The 22544-nt window shown below is 33.3% G+C and overlaps 1 protein-coding gene across 15 annotated transcripts in view; it reads left to right on the top strand.

Moving 5' to 3' along the window:
* BGAL17 (beta-galactosidase 17) overlaps positions 1 to 19267 on the top strand; it is a 30491-nt gene extending 11224 nt beyond the window's left edge. For 2 of the 15 annotated variants that reach the window (XM_082925382.1, XM_082925384.1), the window contains 15 exons: positions 2229 to 2323; positions 2748 to 2825; positions 3498 to 3568; positions 3660 to 3750; positions 3832 to 3949; positions 4034 to 4129; positions 4225 to 4273; positions 8808 to 8995; positions 9108 to 9179; positions 10173 to 10322; positions 11738 to 11788; positions 15599 to 15767; positions 16032 to 16177; positions 16274 to 16339; positions 17735 to 18208. In XM_082925382.1, the coding sequence (XP_082781508.1) occupies positions 2229 to 2323; positions 2748 to 2825; positions 3498 to 3568; positions 3660 to 3750; positions 3832 to 3949; positions 4034 to 4129; positions 4225 to 4273; positions 8808 to 8995; positions 9108 to 9179; positions 10173 to 10322; positions 11738 to 11788; positions 15599 to 15767; positions 16032 to 16177; positions 16274 to 16339; positions 17735 to 17839 (1545 nt within the window). In that variant the 3' untranslated portion in view covers positions 17840 to 18208. Of the gene's footprint in view, positions 1 to 2228; positions 2324 to 2747; positions 2826 to 3497; positions 3569 to 3659; positions 3751 to 3831; positions 3950 to 4033; positions 4130 to 4224; positions 4274 to 8807; positions 8996 to 9107; positions 9180 to 10172; positions 10323 to 11737; positions 11789 to 14159; positions 14661 to 15598; positions 15768 to 15894; positions 15982 to 16031; positions 16178 to 16273; positions 16340 to 17734; positions 18209 to 18764 lie in introns of those variants that run through there. The other 13 variants (XM_028268113.2, XM_028268114.2, XR_014366763.1 and 10 more) reach the window with 12 other exon arrangements.
* The last annotated feature ends 3277 nt before the right edge of the window (positions 19268 to 22544 follow it).

Here is a 22544-nt window from a genome sequence, read left to right on the forward strand (position 1 = left end):
TTGTTTGTTTGTTTGTTTGTTTGTTTGTTTTTTTTTTTTTTTGGTGTAAAATTGTGATCGGGGTTGATCCCTGAGATGAATAAAATATGATTTGGTGTGCAAAGCTATATGGTATGAAGGGAATTGGAAAAAGATTAAAAAGAATGTGAAAGAAAAATAAAGAAAAAATAATAAAAATATATTTGAAATCAAAAAATGAAAGATAGAGGAAATAAAGAAAGTGGTTTGGAGAAAATAAATAAAAATAAAAATAATGGAGTTGGAAATCAAACGGAGGAGAGATGAAGATTTTTTTTTTTTTTTTTTTTAATATAATATAATAAAAAGATATATATATATATATATATATAATAAAGAAAGTGGGGAACAAGAGTGTAAAGAAAAGAAAAAGTATAGGTTGCATCGTGGGTCACATGGGTGAGTAAAAGAAAACAATAAAGAAATGAGTGGGTGCCCCCCATGTGCAAGGATAGTGCTGGCACTTCAATAGGTGGTACAGCCTGCTGAGCATTAGCTTTGACAGGAGCTTCCTTTGGACCTTTTCTCTAATAAATGCGTCAAACTGTTGCTGTTGGTGTTATCAAGAATGTGGAGAAGAGGAGGCTTGTCTGATGGCCTCTTGGGCTGTGTAATCATATCGAGGTTGGTGGACCTCTCAATCATGTTGTCACCCTCAAAACCATAGATGGGGATAAAAGGAATTTTGTCAGGGTTGTAACCAACCTTCTTCAGATAGGAAGAGACTTCCTGCACAATTTCATCATACCTTGCTTTTGAGTACTTAGGAGTGGTAGCATCCATCTTGTTACAGCAGCAAATCATCTGCCTCACTCCAAGAGTAAAAGGAAGGAGAGCATGTTCACGGAAGAACTTGGGCTCCTTCTCAATCTCCTTGCCAGATCGACGATCAATCTCAGCAAACTTGACAGCAATGTGGGAGGTGTGGCAGTCAAGAACTGGAGCATACCCATTACCAATCTGACCCGGGTGATTCATAATAATAACCTGGGAGGTGAAATTTGCAGCTTCCTTGGCTGGATCATCCTTTGAGTTGGATGCAACAAAACCACGCTTGAGATCCTTCACTGCAACATTGTAGATGAAGACGACCGAGACGGTGGTGTATGGGAGGACAACAGTGAGAGGAGGGGCAGTGGTGGTGGACTCGAAGAAATTTCAAGGTATGTGTAGAAAATTCTAGCAGATTAGGTTGAGGTCCGGCGGGCGGCCAAGGCGAGGTTGCCGCCCGCCGGTGAAGCGAAAAATACTAAGTGCTTAACCTTGCTCTGATACCATGTAGAAAATTTAATGTATAAAGAGAAATAGAGAATTGTATTATTGATTGATATTAATGTTCTATTTATTACAATGATTCATGATTCCTATATATAGAAGAGGGTGAGTGTGTAGTAGGTAAGGAGTAGGTGAAGTGGAGGTGTTAGTGGTGTAGTGGGTTAGGTTTAATGGAGTAGGTGAGGTGGTAGTGGTGTAGTGGGTTAGGTTTAGTGGAGTAGGTTTAAGTGGGTGAAGTAGGTGATAGTGGTGTAGTGGGTTAGGTTTAATGGAGTAGGTGAGGTGGTAGTGGTGTAGTGGGTTAGGTTTAGTGGAGTAGGTTTAAGTGGGTGAAGTAGGTGATAGGTTTTAACAGTGACACATGAGATGTTAAACAATTTATTAACCATCCACCCTGCACCCACCCCCGAGTATTGGGTTCATCATTTTGATCAAATATGCTTCCTATTTGGTTTGACCTATAATTCATTTTAGTCATAAAGAAATGGAAGGACTAATTTTCATCATGAACAACAATGGTACAGGAAAAAAACAAAAACAAATAATAGCTGATTCTTCTTGTATTCTGCAGAAACCCAATAAAAAGGATATCATTGTATGGAAGAGTGGAAATTGAGATTATATGATTATGGTCTTCCTTTCTTAGATGCTTCCTTCTCGAACGAATTTGATGTTCCTTTATTCCTTTAGAAAGAAATAAACTGTTATTAAAAAGGTAGATAAGGGGCCTTATGTTCTTCAAGGTATCTTTTGGTTCCAAATATAAATTTGCGAAATTAAATATGTTATTTTCAAAAGTTTTGCACTCCAACGGTTAAGCATAAATGATTCCAGAAAAAAGGTTATATTTTTATTTATCATTGAACTTCTTATTGTCTGCCCACTAAAGCCTTCAGGTTTCAACTTGGTGATATGCGTAAAAATTATTATGACAGATCGAAAATGAATATGGTTCCTATGGAGATGACAAAGTTTACCTTCATCATCTGGTCACAGTAGCTCGGGGGCATCTTGGGGATGACACAATTTTGTAAGTAGTTTTATGTCTTCAGACCTATGTTCATGATTTTGTGTATAAAAGGGTCACTATAATATATTTGGAACCTCTTTTGTTTGCAGATAGTGTGTCATGTCCTCCCTTTCGACATATAATTGCTGGAACATTCCTCATTTCATTTCTTTAAATTGTATTTTTAGCAAGTGTACTTGAGTTCTTAAAACATGCATTAGCAAATCATTCCTTTTGAGTTGATTAAACTATAAATAGTATTGAAGTCAACTTCTACACAGAAACGACCCGATGTGGGTGTGAGGGCTCTGAAAAATTCTCCACCTGTATGTATATTTTGAATTATGCCCCACAAAAAGTTTAAAAGTTGATATTCTTTAAATTCTTACAATGAACCCATGAAATCTTATAGGAAAACCCTAACTTTGTCCCTGCTTGTATACAGTTGCAAATTTTTATGTGACCCATTTTGTGGGATTTGGATGATCTCAAGGACTATTGTGAAGTGTTTTATTGCGATGTGGCAAGTGATCAACTTCTTTTTAATTGTTTTTTTCTTCTCTCTCTCTCTCTCTCTCTCTCTCTCTCTTCTTCTTCTTCTTCTTCTTCAATTGTCTTTATATGTTATTATTATTATTATTATTAGTATTATTATTTTCCTTATTTTTTCTTTCCACGGAGATCCAAAAAATCTTTCATCATTTGGTTGCAAGTTGTTGTTTACGATAACAGTAGACATCTCCATCTTCATTTTCCTCTTGGTTTCTGTAGGCATGTGCGAAATATGTAGTTGAGTACTAGTGGATTTGTGCAGGTACCTTCCAATGTCTCCGTATGTTGTGTATGAAACTCTTATGTGTGTTATGCTCGTAGACAGGATATCGACTTTGTATTAATTTTCTTGGGCCAATTTTGAGCAAGTTATTCTTTCATTTCCTTCTCAACATCATGATCTTAGTGTGATGTCCCTTATCTTTTCTTTTGTTCCATTTTGGCTGTATGCACAAACACACCCATGAAATTGTGTACACCAGTGATGTTATGCAGATTATGCCTTTTTTAAAATTTTTGTGGTCCATGATCTATCATGCAAGGTATTTTACTTTCGCAGATTGATCAAAGTGGACTGTTAATATATTACTGTTTCTTCTTTGATCGTCAAAATCTTTCTTGACCAGATAGCTATGGTTTCCAGGTATACCACAGATGGAGGTTCAAGGGAAACTCTAGAGAAAGGAACCATTCATGGAGATGCTGTGTTTTCAGGTAAATTTATTTGCCTAGATGCTGACATGCATATCAATTTTCATGCTTTTTTTGAACTAATAAGTTATTGACCTTGATTGTTGATATGTAGCTGTTGACTTCACGACTGGTGATGAGCCATGGCCTATTTTTAAGTTGCAAAAGGAGTTCAACGCCCTGGGCAAATCACCACCTCTTTCTGCGTTAGTAGTTTATTTTGTTCTTTAATAGTTTAACATGTTGACAAGTGCAGTTTATGATGCTCATAATGTTTGTTATTTCAGAGAGTTTTATACTGGTTGGCTTACTCACTGGGGAGAGAATATTGCGAAAACAGATGCGGATTTTACAGCAGCTGCCCTGGAAAAGATTTTGTCAAAGAATGGGTCGGCTGTGCTTTATGTATGTTCTAAAGTGTCAACTTTTGCTCCTTGTGAGTGATTATCCACATGATACTGATTTTATGTATGCCTTTCAAATATCTAGATGGCGCATGGTGGAACAAACTTCGGATTTTATAGTGGTGCTAATACTGGTGCAAATGAGTCTGATTACAAGCCTGATCTTACTTCCTATGATTATGTGAGGAAGATTGACCTTGTTTGTTTTGACACTCCACTGAGGTCAACACTTATTTGGTTCATTATCGTTGTTAAGCTGATACTCTTTCCTTTCAGGATGCACCTATTCAGGAAACTGGTGATGTGGACAATGCAAAGTTCAAAGGTATTCTTGAGTTTTCTTTTGCTCCTATATTTTGTGTTATATTGCATTAAATATTGTGTTTTAACATTGGTGCTTGGACAAAGTCTTTTCATGTAGAAGGTATTAGATATACATATTTCCTCTAGTGTAGTGTGTAGAGAATATGCTATTGCCTGGACTTTTCAATTTCAGTAATTTACGTTTCTTGCAATCTATATATACTAAAGTAGTAATATATGATTGCCGCTAGCATAGTAAATATATTGTTGCACAGGCTTTTCATTTTTAATATCTACTTTTTTTGCATCTATAAACTAATATACTCACCCCTAGTGTAGTATATAAAAAATATACTACGGCCAGATTTTTCTTTTATCTCACATTACATTCCTTAAATATGAATATCAGCACTCTATTACAGGGGGTTTGTGTTGTTATCACTACATAAAATATCATTTTGATAGGATTACCGATCAATACATTATCATCGTCAATCTGAAATAATTTTTTGAAATAACTGATGTATATAGTGAGGTAATCTTGTTAACAACATGAGTAGTGATGTATATGGATAAATTTATATACTACGGATGTCAAGTGATAATTTTGGAATTCGCCAAAATCTTGTATAAATAGGCAACTTTGCCATTAGAAATAGACATGTAAATTATACACACTTAACTCTCTTGCTCTCTTCCTAGCTTCATAACTCTTGGACTCTCTTTTACCTCACTCACTTAAATATTAGTTGACATTAGTAATAGCAGCGCCTTTCCAGTAGCTTTAGTTGTAATTAATACTAGAACTTGGTGAAGAGCTTGAACAACAAGAAGTCTATATCTATAGTGTTTGTAAGTACTTCTTCTCTATGTTCTATGTTTTAACAGATGATTAATATTTTAAGTTTGTAAACATTTGATCAGTTATTGACAATATAGTATTTGTAATTTCTACTCATTAATCTTTGTAATTAATTGTTTTCTTTTACAGTTGTTGTAAAACCTATATGCTTAGTGTATGTTAAAGCCCATGTACCATTAGATCATTGACTGTTTTTCTGTACTTAGGCGTTTAAAGTCTTAAGTTCAAACAGGGCGTTTTTAGGCACCTGACATGTACACAGGAAGGTCTTATCTTAGGTACCAACAACAATTTGTAATGGCACTTGGCACCTGACATGTACACTAGGAGGGTCTTATTATCTTAGGTACCAACAACAATTTGTAATGGCACTTAAAAGCAAAGACTTTATATGTGTAGGAAAATCAATTAACTGTATTGAAAATAAATATGATCATGACTTACATATAGCTAAAAACACTCTGTCTATAAATAGTGTGTTTTTGTTTGAATAATATTACTGATATAATGTGTTCATGGTTTTCAAGATTAGAAAAAAACCAAAAAACTAATCAAAATTATTTAGAAGCTAAAATTGAGTCTATAGAATCTAAACTAGGTAATATAGGTTCTATTGTAGAGTAAGAAGTATGGATACAGATACGAGATACGGATAAGGATACAATACGATATGATACGATATCGACACAACGATATGACAAAATCTACAAAATAAGATACGGATATGGTTAGGATACGGCTAGGATACGTTTGTAAAAAAAAATATTTAAAAAAAATTATTAGTAGTCAGTTACATATGAAATCAAGAATGTTGTGAAATCATGCTGTAATTTTATAATGCAAAATACTAATTTTTAAAAGTCATATATTAGTTTAAGTTGGTAGCTAGTTTACTTCTTTTAATTTTTAGGGTAAATTACAAATACACCCCATGAGATTTACTTAAAAAATGGATTGCCCTGAATTTGGAAAATTACAAATACTTATCAGAATTTTTTGTTTAACAGAATTAACTGAATAAATAAAATTCCTAACTATTCTCCTACACAGTAATATAATTACTTGAAATATATTTCTGACATCATTAAATACTATTAATTGACTTGATGATTTGTTATAAAAGGGGCCATTTGTTATGAAATTAGAAATTTTAAGGGGTGGAATGTAATTTTTAAAACCACAGGGGACAATTCATCTTTTAAGCAAATCTCAGAGTGTATTTGTAAATTTACCCTAATTTTTAATAAGTCTTACAAATATTTCATTTCAATATCAAGTCTAATATGTTTATATTATAATAATACAACAACGATTTATGGGTTTAAGTATACTTTCTAATTCTTACTTTCTTTATAATTATAAGGGTTATGCATGATACAATAAGAATAAGTCTATTTGACAAATTATATTACTTTAATTCACTATGTTCTTCTTATCAAAGAACCAAGCAAAGTATTAGAAAAATATTCTTATATTTATCCTCACAATTATATTATATTATAATGCTATGCAAAAAATGTTACAATTCTAATTTCGAAAAGGTGATACGTGACTTGGAGTATCTGATACTTCAAAATTAAATATTCGATACTACAAAATTAATGAAAAATTAATCAAGAAGTATTTGATACTTTTAATAAGTATCTGATACATATATGTGAGTATTCAAGGAGTATTGGTATTCGATATGGATACAATACGGATACGTTGCTCGTTTAGAAGTATTCGTGCTTCATAGATTGTGGATATGGACCTTAAAAATGAAACAAGAAAAATCAAATGGCAAGTTTGCTCACAAAACTAGAATCAATATCCTTTGAAAACACTAGTGGAATGAATAGTCGAGGACATAACACCATCCCTAGACTATTTTATGGTGATGAAGATATTTTGGTACTACAAATACAAACCAATACCTATAACAAAACTGAATATGAAACTATCATTAAGATCTTAGACTACTGGAGACAGTTGTATAAAAGATCCTGATTTAGGTATTGAGGAAAGAAATCAACTGTTGGATTAGATAAGAGAAACTTATCTTCAACATGAATCCCTTTTACAACACTTTAATTATTATATTGATGTGCTTACAGACGATGATAGTCAATCATCTTCATTTGAAGAAACTCTAGGTCAAGATGTTTCATCTGAAATTAAATAAGCCAAGAGAAAGGCAGAAGAGCCATTCGATCCAGAAATTGTTTGGTTCTTGCGGAGATACCGGAGAATTTGAATTGCTCTGCGAATGAAGTTAAAAATGACAATGGGTGTACTTCAAACCCAACACCAGAACCAATGATATCTAGAAAAGACAACCATTAGAAGTACCCCATAGCTCAACATGGTACTTAATTAGATTTGACAAATTTTTTCTTAAGGACGCCAACTGCTGTTGATGATTGTGCATTATCCCTGTCCACCATTATTACTAATTATAAGACTCAGTGGTCCAAGGAAAACTTCCTTGATTATATTCCAGCATCTCTACAAGAGACTTTCTGCAATGATTTAGACAAAGGGAAAAAAAATCAAACATTGGAAGAAGCCATGAAACTGTTTGTTATCAAATTTTCTCACATGTGATACAATATTAGCTGAATTTGCAAAGATCATAAAAAGAAAATTTATGTGGTTTTGCTAGAGAGATACCATTTTGCAAGAATATGTAAATTATATTTTGGCTAAACTCGAATTATGTAATGTTTGTCTTTTTTAAAACTATGTACAAACCTTCAAAAAATATTACTATCTGATTGATTCACCAGGTAATCTACCTTGGTTAGATAGGTATTTTCATAAACTCCCTAATCTATGGGATGAATTACGTATCAAAGGTTATCCTGATTTTCTCAAAAAAAGTGGGGAAGGAAGACAATGATAATTTCGGTTTTTGCATCTATTATGTTTTAAGAGTGAAAGCTAGGTGGTGTTTGATAAGCTGAAAATTGAAAATTAAAGACTGAAAATTAAGTATTGAAAACTCAGCGTTATTAAAAGCGATAGCGATAGGCGCACCGAGGCGCCTAGGTCTCTTGGGGCCTAGGCGCAAGAGACTCGCTATTTTTATGTTTGGGTGAGAAATTCAGTGTCATTCACTCGTATAATTGAATATTTAGGGAAAGGTCAAGTCAGTAAGCATTCTATATGGCTAGAGTCACTAAACTGTTTGCTGTTGATTCTAGAGGGTTTTTGTGCTTAAAAATAGGCAGAAGATGATGATCATTTCAGTATTTGCATAGTGTTTGGAAGAGAATATTGTAAAATAAGTGACAAGTTTGAGAGAGTAGCCTGGCTCTATACTGATTGCTTGTACGCTGAGTTAGCTGGCATCTTTTTAGTGACCTACATTTTTTTATAATATGACTGACCATGTATTCCGATTATATCATGTGGTTCTACAGGCTGCCTATTATGATATCTAATGTCAAGATGTTTGACAATGATGATAACACAGCCTTGTCCAAACTATTTGAGGTCGGTTACATGAATTGTAGTTTGCCATTCTCTCTTTCAAGGGTCATAAGTTCAGTTAAACCATACTTTACCATGTCTTTCCTACATATCTCAAACCATGTTAATTTTCATTACTAGTAAAAACCACATTGGTTTATGATAGTTTCTCAATTTCTCTTCCAAGTTGTGATTGGGTATCTAATAAATAATCTACTTATGAATATGGTACTGAATTCAGCTCTGCGGTCGGTAATAGATAAATACAGTGAAACATCTCTTCCTTCAGTTCCTTCCAATAATGAAAAGACAGGATATGGACGTATCCAGCTACAGAAAACTGCATTTTTGTTTGATACACTTAACATCAAAGATGCTGTTGGTGTGGCTGAATTTGAGAGCCCAATTTCAATGGAGTCTGCTGGCCAGGTACATGACATTTATGCTCTGGTGCTTGCAAAGTTCATCATCCATGGCTGTTCCCAACTGTCAAAATGGTTGACTCTATATTCTGCTAAACTTGAATGTGTTTTCTGTTCAGATGTTTGGATTTTCATTATATGTATCTGAATATACTGCAAACGACAATGGAAACATTCTGTTCATACCAGAGGTACTGCCTTTCCTCTACATATATATGTATTGATTTAGTAGGTACTTATTTGGGCCCTTCTGATTTTTGTGTGGTACTTACTAATATAGACATGTTAGGTCATGTTTGATTCCACAAGACTAATAGTGAGGTATTAATAATCCAATCAAATTAGTGTGGTATTCACAATCCCACCCCTACCCCATTACTAATAATCCTACAAATTTGTTGGATTAATTATCCATTGGATTGATAATCCTAAAACAAAATGTCAAAACAAACATAGAATAATTGGGCCCGCGGATTAATAATCTCAATCCCATGCTCTAATCCTTCCTATCAAACATGCCATTAGGGTATATAAGCCATGCTGTTCTATTAGTGCATGAGATACTAATTATGGTGCTTCCTTATAAGTAGAATGTACTGTTTTTTAATGCAAGTCTTTTGCTCTGTAATTGGATGAACCTGTGAAATGTTAGATCCAGTTAAATGGTCTAGAGAAGGACAAAAAAAAAATAAATAAAGTGGAGCATCTATTACTGTTTCTTGAATGTCCTCCTGAACAACATTAGCTGCTAGAGTGATAAAGAGCATGTAAAGAAGAAAAGGGGCACATATGGAATTTCACATAAAGCACTTTTTTCATGCAATTAACCAAGCTATATAAGTTAAATAGTCCATTGCATCAGCAATAAATTGGCAACATGAAGTTGAATTATATGTTTGAAGAACAATTTGAACAAAATATGATACAAAGCTCATTACCACACTGTTGTGCCAATTGACATTGGTAAGATTGCAAAAAATATGAGTCACATGGTATAAGGCCGCATTACATTTATGAATCTCTATTTGTTGTTATGCTTTGTCACTATGACAAATTTTCTTCCCACTTCTTACTCCTCAGTGCCAGATTCTCACTTATATTCATCATTAATTTGACGTATAAAATTTTGCAGAAGATCTCATTTGTATAGGTGAATTCAAAATCTATACCATTATCAATTGCAGGTGCATGACAGAGCTCAAGTTTTTATTTCATGCCCTTCTAAAGATGATGCTAAAAGATCAACATACATTGGTATAATTGAAAGATGGTCAAATAGACCTCTTAGTCTTCCTTATACTGACTGCCCTTCCAACGTTAGATTGTTTATTCTGGTATGTGGCTCTTTTCTCTCTTTTTTGCTTTTAATTAAAGTACTTTGGGTTTTGGGTTAATCATTCTGGGTAGTTGATTATTGTTGAAAGCTGAAGTTTGTTTGCCAATTTTGAACAACTGATGAAAAAGCAACTTCTTGCTTGACACTACACACAGGGAGTTATCCATAATATTCTCTTTGCGGATTTCAAAATGTCTGTTGGTTTCAAAAACCAAACGGAAGCATATAATGTTAAATGTGAACTCGTGTTCGTAAGATTCTAGATGAATTATAAGTAGAATCATATATTTGTGGGTCTTCTTGCAAGCCAAAGTATCAGACCTTTGTGGCCCCTTTTCCTATGTAGGCTTGGATTGAGAATTCTAAGACGTCTCTAAAGCCTAGCTCTAATTGGACTCTACACCTTATCTCACAAGGGTAAGTGATACCATTTAATTGCAATTAACTGTATATAAATTGCAACAAAGAGTTAATTGATATAATTAATAAAACTTATGTGCCACAATACCACAATGCAACCCTTTCACCATAACCATGTCCATGAGTAGCAATCGAGTAAATACAAATTTATTAACTAACTGAAGCTTTCTTATCTACATTGAGTACTGGTGGAACACAACATATTTACCACTTGCATTCTAATGAACAAATTATGAAAGACCAGGCCTGGGTTCAAAGTGACTAAACAAATTGAAATAGCTAACTCAAAAGGATGTTTACTGTGCTTTAACACAAAGGGTGAATTTCATCTTGGAAAGAATGTTCACACAACTCTAATCTTAAATCACTTAATACACCAAGGTGTTAGCCAAGTAATAAAACCTCACTTATTAGTAAATTAAAGTTATCATCTTCACTAAAAGCTTGAGTTCATAACTTCTCTTAGGATTACAAGTCTAATGCATTGGACATTATAAGATTCACAGTAAGGTAGACAAGGGTTTTACATAGTGTGACTCTTATTGTAGTCCTTCAGTGTATACTAAATAGAATAACATATTGACTCGAAGTTTTTCTCCTTAATTGTTGAGACAAACCATCCTCTCCCACAGGGTTTAATCATGTTGCAGTTGTCCTTATGGAGACTTTTAAGTCTATTAGCAACTGTGAATTTTTAGTTATAGAGCTTGTGAATTATATCTCCTGGAAGTGAGACATTTTCATTTACAGAAATGACATTCAATGTAACTAAAAAGGGTTCAACTATTTATCTCATGAATCACATCTAGTATGTATGAAAACATTTCAGATAACAATAAAGAATAATATTTATTCCATAGGATAGATAAATACGTGAATCCAATTGGTTTGAGGGTGTAAAATTTGAACATTCTTGAGGTTGTCATACTTGGTATTTTAAAAGCTAAATATTGTATCTTTATTTTTAATCAATTCCATTTCCTGTTCTTGTAGGTTGAAAACATGGGTCGCGTGAATTATGGGTCATTCATATTTGACAGGAAGGTAAATTCTCTGATCAAAACAAACTTCTATTTTGCACATGTTGGGGTACTTGCATATTATTTCCAATTCTTATGGTGATCGATCGATTTCATTCAACTCTTGGTGAATCAGTGTTGTTCTTCAATGCTAGTTATGAACTTTGAGTGCTCTCACCCACATAAATAATTATGACCATGCTTTTGCCATGCTTAGTGGTTTTGAAAAAGTATATGACGTTCTACATCCCTTGCTATAATAGTGTAATTCTTTGCATTGGTTGTAATACCTAGATGCAAGTTAAAAGCTATGTTAAATGAATTCTGGTGCGGGTTCCATATCTAGGGGTTGGGCCCAAGAAATTTCTAATTGAAGGATACACAATCTCAGAAAAAAATAAAAAAAATAAAAAAAATCATATTTTTAACTTATTTTGTGGGATAAAATTGTGTTTTATATATGTATTTGTTTGGACGGACTCGATAAGGGGAGATTACAATCCAATGGACTGTTAATCTTGGGACTATTTGTCCATGGACTATTTGATTAGACATGATGTGTATCACATTTTTGTTTTTTCATGGAATTAAATGCCTATAAATGACTATTCTGGTAAATTTCATGTTTGTTTGAAAAGTTATGAAAAATGATAATTTATCCTTTTGAATCGTTTACCATATAATGGTAATGCCAAATTTGACTTCTAAAATTTATTTTATGTTTTGGGTGATGTTTCAAAATCTACTAAATATTTTTGTTAATATGCAAAGAAAATAAAATAAATAAATAAATAAATAAAAATATTCTTTTTCTTAATCAGCAAAAAGAATATTTTTGTTAATCGGGAAAAAAAATTGTTTTGTGAAAAATAAAATGGGGTAATAGATATTAATGCCATGTTTGGTTTGAATTTTAGAAATTTGTTTCATTTTTTATTTATTTATAAAACTAAAAATTAATTTGATGAAAGAAATAAAAAAATAAAAACACTTTATCATTTTTATATAATTTTATCTTTTGAGAGGTGAGAAATAATTTTTTAAAATTAAAAATATTTTTTGATATTTAGTTTTATCAAATTAGTTTCTATTTTTTCAAAAAAAAAAAAATAATAAAATTTTGATTTGTTTTTTTGTATATTTAGATGTATTTAATTTTCTGTACTTTACTAACTATACTTATGGATAGCTTCTCAAGGAAGAAAAATGAAGTATGTTTAATATTAAAAATGCTAGTCTCATAAACATAATATCATAATGCAAAATGTCAACATACTAATGTAAAAGTAAATTACATGACATGATATCCAAATTTTCTTCAACAAATTTAACCTAAGAGTAGTTAGATATAAATTAATATTGAAATAATCAAGTGAGAAAGTAATCAAAAGCTTGTCAATAAATAAAAATAAAAATAAAAAAGTGATGCAAGTTTGGAAGAGAGAGAGAAAGAGAGAAGTAAACTCATTTAATAGCAACTCAAGTCTTCAGAATTTGAAGATTATATATTGGAAATATATAAATCAAAGATTTTTGCATAATTCCTGTGTCTTTTTGCGTGATTTTAACAATTAGAAAAAGAAAAAAATGTGAAAAAATAGCCATATATACAAAATCTATAAAAAAAACAGAAGTCTATGCTTAACAATCATAATGGTGATTTAATGGCCACTTAACGGCTATTATGGCCTTTATGTAAGAGTGATAGCCATTATGGTTGTGAATTTCTATCATACCGCTATAGTGGCCCTAATAGGTGGCGGTAGCCACCAAAACCGTTACGTAATTATTGCAGCCGCTTTTTAAAACTATGAATATATGTTGGATGTACTTTTCTCTCAAAACCCCTTGGAGGCCAAGTAGTAATGGTGGAGGCTAAGTAGCCTGACACAAACACGCTGACACGTTGATTTTCCAAAAATGCATGGCACAACATGCTTGAGGCTTGTTAAAAGTTTATATTTTGTAAAATTTTATTATATGTCACATATATGAATAATTAATTCAAAGATAATAAAAAAATATATATATAGTATAATACTAATTACATCAAGAAGCTATATAGTCATAACTTAAACGTCAATATATGATTCATGTAATAATTTTACATTCTAAGGAATGCAAAATAATTATTTAACATTGCAATACACATGATATATCATCTTATAAATGTTTTGATACGTATTTAGAGTGCGAAAGTTGTGTTTTAAAGAATGCGAAACATTGTTATTATGAAAGGATTTATTACATATGATGTGTTTGGAGAGTTCAAGAAGTAATGCCAAATGTCTGTGAAGTATTAGTAAAGTGTTAGATTTTATGAATTTCATTTTTTTAAGTAAGACATCTTGAAGAAGTGTCAGACACTTTTTTATGAGTGTCGTTGTCAAACACAGGTGTCGGACACAATACTCTTTGTTCGCAAAAGTGCTCGTGCTTCTTTGAATGAAGGTTTGGAGATAGTGGGGCAAAGTCTCGAAACTTCTCAAGGGGAGGTGACTTGCTTAGAGACACAGGAGGGCCATGATTTATAGGAGTAGCCAGACCATGGAGGCCAGCTTTCTCCATTTGTGTTAAGGGACAGGTGACTGACCCTACATGGTCTAATATTTTGTTAGTGGATCAACAAAGGTGGTTAAAATGGGGATCCTATGTAGGATCGGTGAGAGGGTCTCGTGGATCAGATCAAGAATTGTAAGATTCTATTTTGTGTTAAGGGACAGGTGACTGACCCTACATGGTCTAATATTTTGTTAGTGGATCAACAAAGGTTGTTAAAATCGGGATCCTACGTAGGATCGGTGAGTGGGTCTCGTGCATCGGACCAAGAATTGTAAGATTCTATTTTCTTTAAAAAATAAGGTAAAAATGCAAATAAGGATGATACGTATTAAAAATAAGGTGAAAAATCTCAAATCTAGCGATCCTACTTACGATCCTGCACAATTCCATACTACATGATCCTACTTGCAATCCTACTATAACACCAATCCTACTATAGCACCAATCCTACAATGATTTGAATAATTTTAACAATTTAGGATCCGGATCGCGATTCTAATAACCATGGGATCAACCCTAACTGATATGCATATAATAACATCTTCTTAGACGCTCATGTCACAGAGGTAGTGGAGGCGTGCTTCTTGGGTACATAGAGGTATGAAACATGCCATGTGCCTTTGTCTTTGTTGGGAGAATGCCTTCTAGTGTTGATCTCTCTAAAACCATTTAAGGTGCAAGTCCCCTCAAGGGAGGATAAGAAGCATATACCTTGATGAACGGTCAACTCTAGTCACCAAATTACATACCCTTGAGATACCACACATAGATCACAAGGGAAGGGAGTGCCCATGCGACCCATGACCATACCATCAACCCTGAATGAGACCCTGAGCATTGGTCTTAACGTAGGTGGAAACTTGTTCTGTCCAATTGAAGGGAGGCCTGAGCCGAAGGAAAATGCACTTGGGTGGAGAATTGCTCGACCTGGTTGAGGGTGAATCAAAGTGCATCTGGGTGAGCATGTCTGGTGTGCCTTTCAGAAATTGTCCCCCTAAGCTTCTAAGTTTGAGACACCCTATATGGTAGCCTTGGCTGGGGTGGCTCAACCATGGAGGGGAGAGTGCTAGAACACGTGGCAGTGTGTCATTGGGCCATGCGTCACATCAGAGGCTAACACATGTACCTATACTCTTTTTCATATGGTATTGTGTCTGTCAGGTAATTATCTTCTGTAATTTGTTAATTGCTGTTAAGATGCTGCACTTCTAAATTTCCATGTCTCGAAATTTGTATAATACATATTGCTTCATAATCCGGTTTTTTTTTACAGGGTATTTTGTCTTCTGTTTATCTTGATGGAAAAATTCTGAAGAGGTGGAAAATGTTCTCAGTTCCTTTTCAGAATTTAAATGAGAAGCAGAAAGTCAATCCTATTATTGAGATTGCATATTCTGAAATCATTACGTCTACTGCCCACAAAAAACTGAAAGACAGATCAGGTATGTATGAAATTCTACTAAAAATAAGTATAAGGAGCTAATTTACAAAGAGTTCACTACAACTTACATTGCAATTTTTTTTTTACCCCTCAAATTGATGTTCTTGACTCATTTTTGGTTTCTACAGTGAAAAATATTTCTTGCTCTTGTTTACCTGAGTTGGCAAGAATGGCTGAGTCAACAACATAAAGAATAGTGAATAGAAAACATTAAGGTATTCAGCATTTAATCTCTTGCTATGTATGTGTTTATTCATGTGTGCAGACAACACTTCAAAAGAACCAACTTTCTATGCTGGTTATTTTACTGTTGATAAAACAAGCCAACTTAAAGACACGTTCATATCATTCAGGGGCTGGGGTAAAGGGATTGCATTTGTCAATGAATTTAACATTGGAAGATATTGGCCGGTAAACTAGTGCTTGCATTTTAAGTCTTTTTCTTTCTCGTTTTGTCATTGTCTTTATCACTTATCCAAACTAATCTTTAAATTGATATTTTTGCAGTCATTTGGACCACAATGCAACCTTTATGTTCCTGCTCCAATCCTTCAAAATGGAAAAAATGTTGTGGTAGGAGATGCCAAATGCCATATTTCTCTTTATACGTTGAAGAGTTCTTTGTTACATGTGAAATTTTGTCATACATCTACTGTAAATAAACTAAGTTCTTAATTAGACATTTAGTTTGTTTCTCGGGTGCCTCTGTGTCACTCTACATAAAGCACAAAGCGAGAGATCATGGTTGTACATGATATTCATTTAGGTTAGAGAGAGAGATACATATTCGTCTAACTTATTTATTACATGCATATCAATGAGACAGACTAATCACTGTTTCATCTTCATATTAAGTTCGATCACCTTGATTAAACATGGATCAATATAAGGTTTTTACTTCTTTCTAGGCATGCCGCTCTGAGGATTCAACAGATTCTTCTATCTGACATCCTTAATTATTGGAAGGTTGTTGCCACCTCTTTTCTTGGACAAGAGGTTAACTTTGGTTGATATTCCATGTGGGAATTGTAGTTTTTATTAGGAATTAGGGATCACAAAACAATTGTTATATTTTTTTTGATCAGTTGACCATCTAAGATTCTAAGGTTGATTAGGCATTTAGATGTGAGCTTAGTGAATGGAAAATTCTAGAACGTAACCCTATTGCAGAAAAGGAATTGTGCTGATGCTGTTAGTTGGAATGAGAATAGGACCTGTTCTCCTTAGCAGCTTGGTTATTTTGCCGAGATGATGTTGGATTTGGCCTTATTGTTTTACAATTGACATATTCTAGTGTGTTCTTGGGCATGTGAATGATATCCGTTTTCATTTATTTATTTTGCTTCTGGGTGCTTTTTTTGGCTTCTTTTACTTTTGTCTTGTATCCGCTAAGGTACACTCTAGCTTGGATTTACATGTAACATGAACCCTACTCTGTTGTAAATTTAACGTTCTTTAATTTGTATTTTCAAACATAGAATGAATAAAATAGGGTTGTTGGCACATTTTTAAACCTAAAAGCTGGCGGTTAACTGAGATGCTGAAAGCGGGTATAAGGGATGCTAACATCACAGCATATGAGTGTATCTGAGAAAGAGATGGACAATATGTGAATTGTGTTAACATGGTAGACTCCAGTATAGAAAAGTAGAAAAATGAAAACATGTGGAATTCTTTCTATATTTTCCAATGCATAATATCTTCAATTCACAGTTACACAAAATACGATAATTAGATGGTAAAAGCAAAAAAGAAAAATATTTGGTCAATGCCAAAACTTCTCTCATTTAAATACTATAATACACACGTTAAATAACTCCTTGACTGCAAAATTAAAGCTACCATTTTCCGATTATCTCCACTCAATACATATTTCAGTTTGTTCTTAATTAGATTTCCTAGATTACTAGAGATGATTTTCCTATTTACTAGATGTGCTTTAGTTCCATTTTGTTTTTGGTTTCTCAGGTCGTACTCGAGTTAGAGTCTCCGCATCCTGAGCTTGTGGTTAGCTCTGTAGATCAGCCTGACTTCACATGTGGTCCAAGCGGTTCAAGGGTGCATCAGCTTTGAAGTCATTTGTTATACATTGAATCTTCTTGCGATCCATGAAAACATGAAACAGGTAGGATGGTCCAGTTGACTAGAGCTTGACATTCTGCATCATCACATTAGCTCAACCTTCTGGCTTTTATATTCATCACCAGCATCACAACAAACATTGAAAGAAAAAAAAAAAAAATCTGGGATGTGGAAAGAGAGAGGGAGAGAGCTTGCCACTGTTTCTTTCAACAATAAAAATCAACAATGATTTCACGTAAAATATTAGTGTTGTTCACTTTGTTGAATAGTTTAAACAACATTGTTTGTGCAGACAAATAATTCTCGCATTGGGTGGCCAGAACAATAGGCAGATGAGTAATAGTGGCTTCAAACCTGCAATTTAAGCTTGTTACTACTGTAGCTCATTGAGTTTCATTAACAAGTTATATAATGAGTCATACTGAGCGGCGACCTTGTAGTTGATGTATCCTCAAGGAAACATGGTTCCTGAAGCACTTGCTTGGCCGATTGGTCCAGTGAATAGTTATGTCTGCAACTTAGACATCACATTACCGGTGAGAGGACAAACTAGATTAACGAATGAAGGAATCAATCAACACAAAATTCTCCATTTCAATTTCACATGAAAGATTGATTTATTGTTTCTGCCATATTCTCATAACCAAATGTAATATCAATGAATTGTTTGGCTGCAGTTACCAAGTTAATGCTTTTTTTTTATATTATTATTTATTTATTTAAAATTTATTATTATTTCCAATTGTTTATACATCCTATAACTACTACAATTACAATTGAATGTACCCTAAGTATACCCAACAAGCTCGCTGGGATCAACCTCCAAAACATGCTTTATTATTAACTCATGCCTTCTGCAAAAAAAGTCACTTTGAAGATTGCTTAGCATCTTGTTTTGGTCCTGACATAGCTACAGTTGCTGCAGCTGACATGGCAGCTGCTGCCGCACTGAACTTCGCACCACCTGCGGCCTTTGCTGCACCAGCTATTTTTGCAAATGCAGCTACACCTCCTACAAGTATAGCCCTCAGAGCAACTGTTGGTTTTATTGTCATATCGTATGGTATACCTGAAATCACAAGTGCTACATTAGAATGTCAAATATATATTTAGGAAGCTAACATTAAATGTAAGCAACTTCTCTTGAGCCAGTATCATTCATGCAAACAATGCTTAGAATTACTGTAAGTAAAAAGGGCAACCTAGTTCACCAGGCAGGCGATGAGGTTCGGGGAAGGCGTAAGCATTCCTACCCGTGTGCGGAAAGGTTGTTTAGATTATGATGTTTCTTAGACTCTGTTTGAATCATGAATTTATATGAGGATTTGGAAAGAGAAAGAAAACGATAAGAGAAATGAAGAAACATTTAACCTATATTTCATTTATGTAGAATTCATTTTTTCCTTTTTCTTTTTAAAATTTTTATCCAAATCTATGATATGAACACAACATTAAAGTTGCACCAAGGAACATGAATTATTATTATTTTTATTTATTTATTTTTTCACTTTGTCATTGTAAAATGGCTCTCCATTAGAGAATGGTCCTACAATACCAAGCCCTCAACAGAGGAAGAACTTTCCATAGCTGAAGTCACCTATCTCCTACTACTCTTCTAGAGAATGGACTGTTAATAAAGGATATTGGTAATCTATTTGGATAATAAAATTTTGAGGCATTACAGAAGACCTCTATAGCGTTGCTAACAAATAGATTACAAGTTCAATCACTAAAAGGAAAAGTGATACCTTTTTGACTCACACGTCAAAGCATTAAAATTGTTCTACTATAAAAGGATGGCTAGACAGTCATATTTCCTACACGCTAAGCATTAAAACTCTAACATTGTTTACAAAACGGCAGGCATGCCATAGAATTTTGACAAGAAACTTTGACTTGGCACCAGTGCTACATGGATTCTTCTATTCTTCGAGTGTACTTGTGTCTATCAAACATGAAGGATAAGGGTATGAGATATGTGGCTAACCCCTTATTCAAATTAGACACATGAATGTTTGAAAAAGAAGAAGTTCATATTTGGATAGTAAAGAATAATTTCTAGTCTCTCACATTTGTAGTTAAGACCAGTCAGCCACTAGGCAAATATATTTGTAGACTAGGTATTACACACCAACTATGTGAGAAAACCCTTAAAAGACTTAACCTCCCAACTTTAAAGAATGATCAACTGTCAAAGTGTCAAGGATTCCAGTGGACAACAATGCCGAAAGATAGAGGTACCTCTAGATTTACTTAAATCAACATACAAGACTTGTGCACTACTTACTACATATTTGTTAATTAAAATCATAGTTACCAAGGGGGTCGGAAACAGGAAAAGGCAATGGAAACAAAATGGTGAGACATGTTATGGGAGAGAAAAAAATATGTAGAACCAAACCGAAGCTTAAAATAAATTGTCAACAAGTCCTGGAAAACAATTTTAAACACTAACAAAGTTTTGTACCATAGATTAAATAGTAATATTAAGGTATTTAAAGAATTTGTAATAAAACTTGTGTATTACTATTGACTAAGGAAGTTGTAAGAGTACATGAACTCATAAATTTTCAAAACAATTTCCAAGGATTTTTGAAGATTTTCTCAAAAGTCTTTTCAAAATTGTTTGAAATCATATTGCAACAGCTTCTCTCAAAATTTCTCGCAGTTTTGAAAACAGGTTTTTGGGTATAAGTTTCCTTGTAGCTATAATTTAATATAACAAAATTGCAAGACTAATGAAATCTTCCTGGGAACCAAATAAGTCCAGTACATTTATTGGGGAACAAGTCCTTTTTCGTTCAAATGAAACACTCAAATTTTAATTCCATTAATTGGATTAGGTACCGACCTATTGGCTCTGTTTTATTAGCAGAATTAATAGCGAGGGAATTGACAATTCATAAAATTAGTGTATAAAGTTATCCAACTAGATTAGTGGAATAAATAATTTCCTCTTGCCCATGTTTATTTTGCAACAATAAATATAAAAATATATAATTCCAAATCTATATGTTTGTTGTACATTATTACTTGTAGGATTAAAAAAATTTGCTAATTTTGTTGGATAGAATATCCAATCGAAATATAATCCGGATAACAAAAATTATAACTAAACATTGGAATGTGAATCCTATAGATTAATAATCTCAATCCTATGCTATAATCCCTCAATCAAACAGGCCCATTATGTATAAAGTGACCTTCTTAAGATTAATTGAGCAAATTTTAATAGTTGAATCAGTAACCTATTTGTAAGAAAAAGACCAACAAAAGTAGATTTGGATATATTATGAAGAATTGATCTCACCCAAAACCCAAGTTATGTAATTCAATGCAACCAATGAAAAATAGTTACATATGAGAACAAAAGTACTGAAATTAGCATAAAATAAATACAGTTTCATAGAGATCACAAAACAAAAATTTGAAGCAAACCACAATTTAAACAAGGCAACCAAACCTTAAGATTGGGAACTTGATCAGCTTCACCTTCCGATAACAACACAACTTTTATATATCTTATATATATATGGAGAGAGAGAGAGAGAGAGAGAGAGAGAGAGAGAGAGAGAGAGAGAGGCTCACCCTTTTTCCCTACCCTCCCAGAACTAGAAATAAGGGTTGCGAATGTGCAATTGAGCGGTTGTCAGTTAGGGAGAGAGCTTAAGACAAGGATGGATACATACATATGACATCATTTGGCTATTCATTCTTTCAAGGAAAAATTGCAAATTAGTAGTACCTTCACAAACTATTTAAAAATTCATGGAATACTTTATAAGTTTAATTATCAAAGTTGGCAAAGTTTACCACCGATTTAAAATTATTTTTAAAACATACTCCCTTCTTTTAAATGTTGTAGTCGTGACCATAACTATTTGAAGAGAGGTAAGTGATTGGAGCTCTTTCTATTGACCATTGGATCAAAATACTAAAAGAGATTCATTGAAACTAAGACAAATTACATCAATAGTTTTTATATTTTGGTTATTATATTATTTTGATTCATGTAATTTTAATTGGCTCAACTTTGAACATGAATTTATGATTTTATCTCAATTTGATCCAATTGATTACAATTGTTAGTGTTTTTGTTTAATGAAAAATACGCACACAAGTGATACAAAATTTAAAAGTAAGGCATCAAATCGAGCTAATTGAAATTACAATGATTGAAATGATATAAAGTACAAACTATACGTACTACTAATCTAAAATAGCCTTGAAAACTAAAATGGGCGGCTATTCGATTGCTATATATTGGTGCACATCTCGAGGAATAAGAATATCAACAATTGTGAGGTTAGGTTTCAATTCACCTTTGAGCTTTCTCAATCTCCATCCAGTGTAGGATAGCATAAAACCCTTTTAGAGAGAGTAAAGAAGCCATTAATGGATCATTCATAGGGACAAGAAAGCTAGTTGACAATCTCAAACATTTCGGTCCACAATAACCCCACTGCATCCTGAAATTAGGACAATCTCTACATTCAACCACAACAACAACAATTTCATCATCAACAACAACAACTATAGTTTAACCAACAATAGTTGTAGCAACAATAATCAGCAGCAACAACACCACCACCATTAATTACTCACCTCTCACCTCTCATTTCCATCTCTTGAATGTATGCAACTAAACCCTAATTTGATTTGGGAAAAATCTTAGTCTTTTGTTATATCTATCTTT

This window comes from Camellia sinensis, chromosome 4, assembly GCF_055761805.1.
Source record: "Camellia sinensis isolate YWXY chromosome 4, ASM5576180v1, whole genome shotgun sequence".
NCBI classification, from domain to species: Eukaryota; Viridiplantae; Streptophyta; class Magnoliopsida; order Ericales; family Theaceae; genus Camellia; species Camellia sinensis.